This window comes from Chinchilla lanigera, unplaced genomic scaffold (assembly GCF_000276665.1).
Source record: "Chinchilla lanigera isolate Chin_1 unplaced genomic scaffold, ChiLan1.0 scaffold00004, whole genome shotgun sequence".
Taxonomy (NCBI): domain Eukaryota; kingdom Metazoa; phylum Chordata; class Mammalia; order Rodentia; family Chinchillidae; genus Chinchilla; species Chinchilla lanigera.
The window spans coordinates 38,730,501-38,742,981 of record NW_004955405.1 but is presented as its reverse complement, the minus strand read 5'-3'; the positions used below and the strand labels follow the sequence as shown (position 1 = coordinate 38,742,981).

At 46.0% G+C, this 12,481-nt stretch overlaps 1 protein-coding gene across 4 annotated transcripts in view; it reads right to left on the bottom strand.

Moving 5' to 3' along the window:
• Positions 1–12,481, bottom strand: part of Hcfc2 (host cell factor C2) — a 28,699-nt gene that overhangs the window by 15,417 nt on the left and 801 nt on the right. For 2 of the 4 annotated variants that reach the window (XM_013518889.1, XM_005374584.1), the window contains exons 2-8: positions 11,315–11,463; positions 9,817–9,977; positions 8,392–8,600; positions 7,601–7,685; positions 5,573–5,679; positions 5,281–5,469; positions 427–594 (exon numbers count right to left, since the gene is read on the bottom strand). In XM_013518889.1, the coding sequence (XP_013374343.1) occupies positions 427–594; positions 5,281–5,469; positions 5,573–5,679; positions 7,601–7,685; positions 8,392–8,600; positions 9,817–9,977; positions 11,315–11,359 (964 nt within the window). In that variant the 5' untranslated portion in view covers positions 11,360–11,463. Of the gene's footprint in view, positions 1–426; positions 595–5,280; positions 5,470–5,572; positions 5,680–7,600; positions 7,686–8,391; positions 8,601–9,816; positions 9,978–11,314; positions 11,464–11,992; positions 12,153–12,481 lie in introns of those variants that run through there. The other 2 variants (XM_005374586.2, XM_005374585.1) reach the window with 2 other exon arrangements.

Sequence of the window (12,481 nt, the reverse complement as noted above, 5' to 3'; positions counted from 1 at the left end):
GAAACAAATAACAAAACTTAAAACTCCATCAAAATGTGTCCTACATATCTAAAAGTCTGTGTCTACAGCATAAGGTATAACTGCCAATTATCTATCAGGTGTGGACCATCACATCCTAATTTTCTTAAACCAACCCTAAGCACATATTTTTCTGCAGTATACTTTTCTGGTTTTGTTTTTTTGAGACAGGGTCTTGTTACATAGCCCAGGCTAGCCTCAAACTCACAGCGATTCCCCTGCTTCAGCCTCCCAAGGGCTGGGATCACAGGTGTGCTTTTTAAAAAGCATATGAATAGAGCCAGGGATCTAGCTCAGCAGCGCAGTGCTTGCCTGGCAAGTGCAAGTCCTGAGTTCAATCCTCGGTACCAAGAAAAGAAAAAAGCATACGAAGAGACATGTTTTCTTGGAGCGGGACCACTGTCTCACCTGGTGTGTTTGGTGCTGCTGAGGAATCTGCCGCGGCAGCCTGGTACGGCAAATCCGTGCTCAGCTGCAGAAGGTAGCCCTCTACCGTGGGCACCTCATCCCACTTCACATGGAAAGAGCTGGTGGTGGCTTTGATCAGCTGCACTTGGGACGGCGCCAGCGGTTTCTCTAAAGAACAACATTGACAGCATGCATTTACGTCTCAAAGGTACCGACAGTTTGCCTGTGTACTCTGTGTGGGCTACAGCTTTGCAAACATCAGCACTATTTCATTTGTTTACCAAGAGAGGGAAAGTTACTCTGATAAACACGGCTATGGTATTCAAACGAAAACTGTGAGGTTCTGACTCTTAAATAAACCTACAAATGAAATAAGCCAGTAAGAATCTAATCATTGGATTCAGGAAAAAAAGTTTAATCACGGGGGGAGTATTATATAATTATAGCTACATTGTTTTATCTTCTTTTGAAGTTCAATCTCTTTAATGTTATGAATCAATTTTGAGCCAACAGCATAAATATTGTTAATGCTAGCAAAGATGACCTGGACATGATATTTTAGGAAAACTCAAAAACAAACAAAAAAAGACCAACACAACTTCTCTAGAGTAATAGTCTTATCACGATTTGAACTACCCATGCCGTGGCAGTGCCGTGGACACAGTGGATTGAGAACAGCCACGCTCTCCTCCGTAGCTATTCTGTGCACGGCCACTTTCAGGGTACAACACAGCGGAGCAGTTACAGCACCGCCAAGTATTTACCAAGCACAGAAGAAGTGCGGTAGCTGTTTCAGAGGACAGTAACACCCAGTCTCCCCTCTCCGGTGGGAGCAACAGCCCAGTTTTAGGAGGGCTCTCAGAGTAAGGCAGCCCACACCTGAACCAAAGCACACACCACCGGCAGCACACAGGTCACACAAAGCGGGAACAGCCAAGCAAAGGGTGCACACTCAATAAAATAAAACTGCCAGAACTGAAGAACATGCGCTTCCAGACTGAACGGCCCCATAGAGGACTCCGCACACAGATTAAAGAGAGACCCACGAGAATGTCATGAAATTAGAAAACAGTTGGGGGCCGGGATATAGCTCAGCAGCACAAGCGCCTGCCTGGCAAGCTCAAGGTCCTGAGTTCGATTCCTGGTACCAAAAAACAAAAAACCCAAAAAATCAAAAAACAGTAGGGACACAGAAGTTTCACAAGCTTCCCTGGAGGACAAGAAAAAAGGCACGTTAAAAAGGACCGCAAGGCACAGCTGTGCAAGCCTGGAGTCTTGACTGCTCAGGAGGCTGAGGCGGGGCAATCACTTGAGTGCTAGAGTTTGAGGCTGGTGTGGGCAACGTAGTCAGACCCCAGCTTAAAAACAAGAACAAGAAGAACAACAAAAATAACCGATGGGTGGGGACCGCCCCACGGCCTAGCGCTCGCAGGAGGCCCGGGCTCCACTCCCATGGGTGAAGGGCAGGGGACAGAAAGCACAGGGACTTGGCAGAGGGGCGAGGCAAGAAGTGTGCCTGGGAAGCTGAGGGCTCCTGGGAGACAGCGGGGCTCCCCATGGAGGCCGAGACCCAGGAGCAAGGCGGGGCGCGTTAGAGATGACGGCACTGGACGGCACAGGAGATGCACCCCGCGTGCGGACGCTCCACACACGGGCCAGAGGGCGTGCGAGCTGGGAAAATGATCAAATCTAAAATGAAGAAAACCGCAATTGGTCCAGGCCAACAGAAGAAGTGCATGGAAGACTCGACCGCACCGCTTCTCCGGTCCCCGTGTAAGCACTGAGCACGCGGCTCGCAGGATCGCGCTGGGTCGGAGGGAGGGAGGCTGAGGGGGAGAGGTGCGCACGCGGGGAAGACAGGAGTCCCCTGCGTCCACGCGGGGAAGACAGGAGTCCCCTGCCTCCATGCGGGGAAGTGCGTGTACTAGAGCTACACTGCAAAAACCACAATACCAAGACAGCAGACATGGCACAGAGACACGGGAGTGAGCGCCCGAAGGACCACTCCACGGAGCGGAAGGGAAATGGGATGGGGAGGTGGGTGTGGTATTGCATGAGAAGCCCTATGGAAGTCTATTACTCACCTGAATGTTACCAAATGCGCAGTTTAGCTAAAAGCCAAAAGGGGGCAAGGCAATGATCTTCCCTACCCGCAAAAATGATGCCAAGCTTATCAAATGGAAAATCGCAATCTAAATTTTGCTCCTATGACAGCAGCCATGATTACTTTTAGGAGGTATTTTTGTCTTTAGAGCTTTTTCTGAAATTCATGGAAAAGAGCCATTCCGACTGGATGGCTTTTACCTTTAAAAGTCACAGATCCCTAGGAAAATCTGCTTTAAAAGATACACTCCTGCAGGGCGTGGTGGCGCATGTCTGTAATCCCAGCACTCGGGAGGCGGAGGTAGGAGGACTGCTGCAAGTTTGAGGCCAGCCTGAGCTACAAAGAGAGCTCAAGGCCAGCCTGAACGAGAGTGAGACCCTATCTCAAAAAAAACACAAAACAAAAAACATGTCATATTCCTCATAGGGAATTCCTATGTGTACCTATGATTGATTTCAAATAGTAATTTCCAATTTTAAAGAATTAGTAAATTGGATTTCCATATTTCTCTCCTGCTTACTAGTATGTGCTCCTTTCATAGAAAATATTTAGTGTGTTTTATTAGTTTTTTCAATTAAAACAATTTTAGTATTAACTTTTTATATTACAAAGATAATACATGCTACTGTAGAAAACACAGATAAAAGAAAACGTGTACAATCTCAGCTCTCCAATAATTGTGTAGCATGAAACTCCCAGGTTTTCTATCTATACACTTAGAAAGCTGCAGTCCCAGGGACACCCGTCTGCTTTTCTCACAGGACAGCACAAACTCGCCAGACCTAATTTCTCTACTGGCTGCCATACTAGTTTATGGGCTGAGCTGCTGACCTGACCTCATCTGCAACTTAGCATGGTCTAAAAGGAACATTGAATTTTCTCCACAAGGCTGTTTTCTTTATCTTAACAAATTATTCAGGCTAAAAAACTTCATGCTCCAATTCTTCCCTCTTGTCCTCGGCCACACCCAGCTGATGAACCAGTTCTGGCAGGAGGAACTCCAGGCTGTGCCCCGGCCGTAGCCATCGCCCCTCTTCTCCAGGGACGACTGCAGGCGCTTCCTGACTTGTCTGTCCAGCGCACACCTGTCCTCTACAATCCATTTTCCACACAACTGCTGACGGCCACGCCAAAACGTGCATCGCCCTGTCAATGTTCCTTGCAACATAGCTACCTTACCCTGCACCAGAAAACAATTTAAAGCACCAAGACTCGGGGTTCGATCCCCAGTACCACTAAAAAAAGGAAATATGTGAAAACAGTTTAAAACCTCTGCCATGCACAGCCCCGCAAGACCCAGCGCCTGGTCACCTCCCTGCCTCCGATCCCACTCTCTGCTCTTCTCAGCTGCTTCCCCCCACAGGCGCATCCCTGCACCCCTCTTCATTAGTTAGTTCCGAGACTCTGAAGCGGCCACCAGCCCGGCCCAGCACCTCCCCTCCCTGGCTCCGTCTCCCGTGCTCACCAGAAACCAAGCCCACCTTGCTGGCCAGGCTGCGCGTTATCCCCCTGCCGTCACATCTCAGAATCCAAGCTCCTGAAAGCGGGGCCCTTATCAGCCTTGCTCACCACTGTACTCTCGGCACCTACAGCAAATCTTGCTACACAGCTGTCAGTACGTATTTATTGGAAGTGGATGTGAGTTCCACATTTACAAAATTCTTGGCACTATATAAATTTTCCTGCGTAGCAAACAAATACTAATAAAAAGAGAAAGAAATATAATTCAGAAAGGTGTAAAATAAAACATAACAGTAAAAATTTGTGCACATCTTTTTTTTTCCTGCACAGCTTTTAAAAAATAAAAGTTAAAAAATTTTGTGGCATTTTCAGATTTACAAAGAAGCTGCCACGTCAGCAGAAAAGCAGCAACACTGGCATAAACCTTCTGCCCAGCCCCTCCTGGTGGCCCGGTGGCCAGAACCGGGAAATTCCCGAGAGAGCTGCTCTTCCCCCCCGACTGCGGCCCTCGGACTGCACAGCGCCCAGCTAGCACCGCCTTTCCTCCCAGATCCAGCCCGCGATGCCACACTGCACTCGGCCACCTCCTCTCCTTCACCTGGGGCCTCGCTCGAGTCTCAGCACTCGGAAGCTGTGGCGAGCACCCCTGCGTATCTGCAGAGTCTACAGCGCCCCTCGGTTGCACTCTGGCTGGGCTGCGGACACGGGTCTTCAGGAAGACAGCCACAGAGGTGAGGTACTTTTCATTACATAAGTGCCAGAGGTAAACGACCTCACTCGCGGGGCTAACCTGGCGACCGACGAAGGCAGACCTGCAGGGCCACGCCGGTGGAGGGCTACTGCTTTTCCCTTCCACACTCTTCTCTGGAAAGGCGTCTCGAGATCTAAGCTACACTCCAGGAGAGGAGAATTCATATATGCCCTGCAGGGGAGCAGCTATGTGTATTATTTCTTCTCCCCATTTTTAATTACAGGAAAGAGAGAGTGGTATTTACATTGTCTTTTTGAGACAGGGTCTTGCTATACAGCTCAGGCTGGCCTTGAGCTCACTTTGCAACAATCCTCCTGCCCCGGCCTCCTGAGTGCTGGGATTACAGGCATGTACCACTACGCTTGGCTACATTAAGTCTATTTTTTTGGTATCAGGAATCCAACTCAGGACCTTGTGTTTGCCAGGCAGGCGCTTGTGCCATTGAGCTATAGCCCCGGCCTTACATTAAGTCTTGAGAGACACATTATTTGAGTATTTACCTAATGGAAAATTTTATTTGTTAAATACTCTTACCTACCAGTATCAAGATACCAGAGATCCTTGCAGCAAACTTGACTATTCAGTGCTTTTTTGTAGCCATCTCTTCCGCTCCAAAAATACAGCCGAGTGCCAATTGCAACAGCACAGTGTCCAGCTCTTGGTCTTGGTCTTGAGTTTTTTTTATCCTCCTGAGAATCTGGTACTAGGGTGGCCCACTCTGCCGTATCTAGAGACAGAAAGGCCTGTGACTACGGTATTGCTCTCAAACAACAACATAACCAAGATTCTTTTACTAATAAATGTTACTTCAATAATATTAAAAGGCGCACCTAGATTTAGGTAAGAAAATGAACTGGTACACCTCCACTCACAATCATGAGGCGAAGTCTCAGTATTTTCACCTTTATGTGGAACCCATCCTCCAAAAATGTACATCCTGATCAACACAAAAGCAAGAACATAAAGTGGCTGAGTTAATTTTACTTTTTGGATTTGAAAGGCCAAAAATGAGCTTAAATGTATTGACAGAAAGTGTCATGGCTATTCATTCACTTATTCCAGTCAGGATAACTGGGTAAGAAAATGCATACAGTGATCTTCTTTCAAGAGTCTACAGGCTGACGCTGGGCAGCAGTGCCTACCCATAGTTCTAGCTACTGATAAGGCTGAGGCGGGGGCGGGGGGTCAGACGAGCCCAGGAGTTCACGGCCAGCCTGCACGGCACTGGGAGATCCTGTCACAAAAAGAACAAGAACAACAGAAAGACTTTACAGTTTTCTGAAGCAATATTGACTCAAAATTATTTCTCTCTGGTAAGTGCCTTACAATGGGTAATATTTCAATTGTAATGCATTAGAAAATCAACAATGAGCGTAACATAGTAAGGGCATACTCGGTAATCTACAACATCCCAAGTCAAAGTCATTGTACATGTATAGCAACCAGACAGGATTACACAGTTCATGTAACTTTGGCCACAGATATTTTTAAGTGAAATACTTGCAGCCAGGTGCAATGGTGTATACCTGTAGCCCTGGCTGCTCCAGAGGCCAAGGCCAGAGGATCCCTTGAGCCCAGGAACTGGAGGCTGCCTCGGCAACACAGAAACCCTGGCTCAAAATTCGAAACAAAATAAAACATCTGACTATGTCCCACAGAGTCCCAGATGTTCCAGACTCCTAAAGAAGACAGGCTCAGCAGGCCATGCCAAGGCCTACAAGACCTTGCATGACCGACAGACAGGCCCTGCTTCCCAACTGTTTTATACAGTATGGTGTGTGTGTGTGGGGGGGAAGTACATGTTACAAAAGGGTGCTACCATTTAAAAATGTATTTTGTAAGACTTTATTTCAGTGTACAGACTATTCTGACTGGTTTTTGAGTTATTTTAAGAAAAAAATTAGTGAGATTCTAAATTATAACTCACAGTTTCCTGAAACATTTTTTTCTTTTGTTTTTTGAGACAAGATCTTGGTACGTAGTTCAGGCTGGCCTTGAACACATGGTGATCCTCCTGAATGCTGGGATACTGGCCTGTACCACCACACCCGGCCCAAAACATTATTTCTATACCAATAAATACTTCATTAGGTTGTACTTACATGGTACCTCTAATTAAGGCCCAGTGTTACACAAACAAGGAAATGTGCTGATGGTAGCAACAGCTAAGCTTTATGATTGCTCGGAAAGCCTCTAAGTGTTTCTGAGAACTGTTCACGTATTAATCTACTTAATCCTCATTATACCCCAGCAAAATAGGTTCTACTTTAATCCCCATCATATGCTTGAGGAAACTGAGGTACACACAGATGGATTACATTTCTCCGCCCCAGTGTATGCAGGACAAGTACCAAGCTGGCTTGAACAGGGAGAAATCCAGCTCCACAGTCTACACTCTAAGCATAACTCCATCTCGCCATCCAAAGCATCGTCCCTGAGAATGTGTGCCTGAGCCCAACCACGCAGCCCCCAAACCCTGTCAACAGAAGGGGCGAGATGTTTGACTACGCCTGCCGGGTAGCCAGGCCAGCCTACGCTGGGCAAGGTGCTGAGCGGGAGCTCAAGAAGTATGAAAGACGATGGTGAGAAACAGCACACGGGTGTTTCAGCTTCCACTGACAAGTTATTTTAGCTTCTGTATGCAAAATCAAAGGCTAAATTCAGCAATCCACTTCCAAGAAACTAACGTCATCACTTTTTTTTTTTTGGTACAGGGAATTGAACTCATGACCTCAGGCTTGCCAGGCAAGCGCTTATGCCACTGAGCTACATCCCTGGCCCTCACTTTTCTTTTGTGTGTGTTTTTCTTCAGTTTTTTTTTTTTTAAACCAAAAGCGAAAAACAGAAACATGCCATACTTGTTTCCTATAACACTGGCTGTGTGGAGGCTTCGTGGAAGAGGCACTGTTCCCTTAGTTTCTGGTTTTGACCATGACATAGTTTCTAAAAGTAAAAATAAGTATATTAGCATCTCCGTCTAATAATAGTAAATTACCTCAACCTGCATACTTTAAAAAATGTGAGAAGCACTTATGAAAATGAAGCAAAAATGTTTTAAAAGCTACTTGAACTTCCTCTTAAACATTGCCAGCTGACATTCACTGTCCGAACTCCATCTACACTTGACCAGCAGCGCAGCGTTTGTAAGGGAGGTGTGCTTACAGCACCTCGGATTTTGAACTAAGAACAGCACTAGTCATTTTAACATTTTAAATAAGGGCAGCTTGCAGCGAAGACAGTCAAGGTGAAAGGCACACTGTCGCTCCAGGCGGTCACTCCTGCCACCCCTTCAGAAAGACCTAAGGGTTTTCACTGATGAGCAGCCCCACTGCAACGCCGCCGTTCCCCAGGATGGGACACCCCCGCCGGCACTACTGGGCATGAGCAGGGGCACTACTGATAATCCCACTGGACTGTACGCGGAGCGCAGACAGGACCAGCCGTGGCACTGCTTCCATGCCAGCTGTCACACTGAGCACGCGCTTGTTCAAGTAGACTGACGGCAGCCTGCTGGTCCAGAGACTGCAAGTACAGCTAGAAGCGTAGCACAACTCAATAAACACTGCAACCAGGAATATGTTCAAGGCAATTCTAAAATTCGCCCTTATTAATCGCAACCAATCACTGAGCCAAAGCAAGGCAGGCTTACCGATGTCAAGCTGCCATAGGTCATCCAGGCGGGCACCGCACATTCCGCCGAAAACGAACATCTGAGGGCTTCCGGAGCCCTTTCTGCAGTATATGACTGCGGTGTGGGACTCCCTCGGGGAGGGCACAAGCCCCTTGGTGACTGGGATGCTCCAGCCCACAACGCCGGAGCCGTGCTGCAGCTCCAGCTCATAGAAATCATTTAAATACCTAGGGCAGAACGAAAGAAGTGAGCACACTCAAAGAGAATATAGTCAAATGTGCAAAAACCCTTTAAAAATTAAAAAGGCAAAGAAAAGCCCTGGAAAAATATTTGGATATATAAAAGAACATGTATTTTTTTTGCTTGTATATAAAGAATTCTAAGAAAATGATTAGAAAGAAATTAGTTCAGCAAAGTCACAGGAGACAAGGCCAACATACAAAGCCAACTGTATTTCTATTATACTGCAGTGAAAAATCCAGAAAATGAAATTAAGAAAAAAAAATCCATTTATATTATCATTATAAAGAATACAGAATTTAGGAATTTCACAAAATACGGACAGCAAGACTTGTACATTGAAAACTATACAAGAAAAGAAATGATTGTTTGGAATAAATCAGAGAGTATGTGTTCGTGGAAACCACTTCTTGAATAAATGATGGAGTGAAGGCTTTAATTGTATAGTCATATTTTTGTCACCAAATTCCCAGAGAAACCTAGTTGGGTAGGAGGGCAGGTGGGTGATGAGGGGACAAGGCGGGGTGAGTGAGCTCAGGGCCTTGGACATTGCTAGGCAAGGGCCCTGCTACTGAGCTACATCCCCGGCCAGGAAACCTATGTTAAAATTACCATCTGTTGCTTTTCATTATCATTTATGACCTAGCTAACAAACACTACAGTTCAAGATATAGCAACATGTTGATATAAGCAGTTATACTAATATCAATTTCATAACTGATTAAATTATTAATCAAAATTGGGATTTCTCATTAAGACAGTCTGAAAACATATACTCCAAGGACAAAAGAAAACACAAATACCAAAACATGTATTCACTGTTAGGTTTAATGCAAAAAGCTAAGCACCCTTTATAGTAATTTAACGCCTGTAACCTCCGCACTCTGGGGAGGTAAGGCAGGAGGGTCACAAGTTTTAGAACAGCCTAGGCAACGTACCAAGACCCTGAATCAAAATGAAAAATAAAAAAGTACTGAGGGTTCAGATCAGTGAGAAGAGCCCTGGGTTCAATCCCTGAGACTGAAAACAATTTAAAGTTGGAAGAAATCAAATATTCCTAACCTAAATCACAAAATAAGGCCTGGGGGGGTGGGATGTAGCTCAGTGGCGTAAGTGCTTGCCTGGCAAGCCTGAGGTCATGAGTTTGATTCCTGGTACCAAAAAAAAAAAAAAAAAAAGCCCTGGGTCTGAAAAAGAGCATACCTTGGAACATTATTGTTTGAATCTTCACTTTCATTTGCCAGCCCACCAAACAAATAGCATTTGTTGCCATACAATGAGAAACTATGTCCAAGCCGAGGGCACGGAGGTAAACCGGAAGGTGGGGGATGGGGCTTCACCTTCTTCCATAACCAACGACTGGCCTGAAGGAGGAGCACAAACACAGACCACGTGAGAAGGCAAATGCTGTCAACAGTGTGACGTCACACAAATTCACGGCAATCTGAAGGCCATCAGCTACGTTTAGCGAGAATGACAAGGAAGCCACTAACTTTTGGAATTAAAATACACATTCCAGTAGGAATTCAGATGAGGGTTAGGGAGGTTGCACTGTCCCTTTAGTTCCTGGTTTTATCCATGACATAGTTGCTAAAAGCAAAAATAAGTATACACACACAGATTTCCACAACGGCACAGGAAGCTGGAAATAACAATAATAAACACTAATAACTTTAACGTTCCCAAATGGGTAATTAAATATTTATTAAATTGTATATAACTTTAAGATTACATGTAATTTACATTTTTATTTTCTGATGTGAGGTGATTTATAAATGCTGAGATATTTTAAGCTTTGAGTAAACATAAAGCTCATTTAACAAACCAAACTCTAAAACTTGTTCTCTGGCCACGAATGTCTTCTTTACCTGAAACAGTTTTTGCAGTGAGCTGCTTGTGAACAGATATCACCTAGCCACATGTGCCAACTGGCTGACACCCCGGTGACAGGCCCTGGGGACACATGCACAGGTCCAGAACAACAGAAAGCAAGGGCTATGAGTCTGGCTTAATAACAGTCAAACTCAGAAAGGTTAAACAAAGCCATAACCCCCCTTTTACATGTGTTACTGGGAGGAAAACCGTAATGATTAGTGCTAACAGCAGCAATTCCTGTAACACTAAAGCAGTGGTCCGCACATCAACGAAGACTTTGGTAGAAACACAAATTCTCAGGCCTTACAACTAACTCACAAAACTGACTTAGAAACCGTGGGGGTGGGGCCCCCCCAACCTGTTTCCACAAATCTTCCAAGTGTTTCAGTCACAGGCTAAAGGTGAAGAACTACTGCACAAAGATACTGAAATCCGAAGTGTAACACGTACAAGCTATGCTAAGCAGCAGACATGTGGATATTACAAATGTTACCCTCTGCATGAAAAACCACATAGTTGGGACTTCTAAGTGAAGTGTTAACATTTTCTTGGACACTATAAAATGTGAAACTGGACAGCTGGGGGGCAGGTGCCCCTGAGACTGGAGAATCACAAGTTGAGTTCTCAGGAAAATAAAAAGGGCCGGTGATGTTTTGATCCCCAGTACCACAAATAAATAAATAAATAAATAAACTAAACCAAATAAAATGTGAAGCTTATGCTATTTTAAGTATGTTAATGAAATATTTTGCAGTCTTTTCAATACCTGTGAGCCATATTACTATTAAAGCTTCAGACTAAAATAACACATTTTCAATGCACTTACTTGTAACTCATATAACTCATTGCTGTATCTTCCATATTCAACCATTCCCCCAAAAACCAATATTCTGGTGCCGTCGCAAACAAATCCATGGGCAGCACAGCCTGGAGGGATGTCTCCTCTAACGGCTGGTAGGAACCACTGATTTGTAACTAGATGCCAAAATAAAATTAAAATCAATCACAATCACCACTAATGCATTCGTTGAGTGTGTACTCCGTATACCTCATCCATATCAGTGAGTCTCAGGCGGGGATGATTCTGTCCCCCCCATACTGATTGGGCAATATATGAAAACACCTGCAACTGTCACATCTGTAGGTGGAGATACTAGCCAGTAGATACCAGCCAATAGCAGGCAGAGGCCAAGGGTGCTGCAAAACGTCTCACAGCAAATAGTCCCTGGACCTAAAATGTCAGTAGTGAGGCTCTTATAAAAACCCTACTGGGTATCTACCATCTCCATTTAAAAACAAAACCGAGGCTTAAAAGGGTTTGGCAACTTGAATGTTAATCCTGGCATCTAGCGGATCAAGATTCAAACCAGGTCTCATTCCTCCTATAGCCAGGGATTTTACACCAGGCGAAAATAAAACAACCTCTCAACCCTGAATGCTGCGGAGTCAGGAGGAGGAAAGCAGGCAAAAAGCACAACTTTCTCTACCCCACTTCTTGCCTCACCTTGAACCCACCGCGGTAATTAAGTTGTTCGGTCACAGAAAAGTTGCTGATCATGAGATAAACTGACAATTCGGTAATGAGCCTTACACCAAAGAAACATTTCTCCCGACAGCTGCAGGATCGACAAGTGGGAAAATGAAATTCCAGGCTCAAAGGCACAGCCTCCCTGGCCAGCGGCCCTTGGGACAGGCAGGGCGCTCCCGGCTCCTGGAGGAGCAGCGCCCAGGACGGGCGCAGCAGCCGCGCACACGGCCCTGTCCCCGCCGGGGGAGACGGTGCCCAGGGGACCTCGACCGCCGGGCACTCTGCCTGCGTCCGGGCACGCAGGACCAGAAGGCCCCTGCTTCCCCGCTCCTGCCCGCAGACCCTCTCCTCCTGAGGAGGAGAGGAGGAAGGCAGGGCCGGCAAAGGCCCGGGGAGCGACGGGTGGCGGCGGGTTTTGTTTTTGACAGCGGAGGGATTCGGGCTCCCGGGGCGGGAGGGACGCGG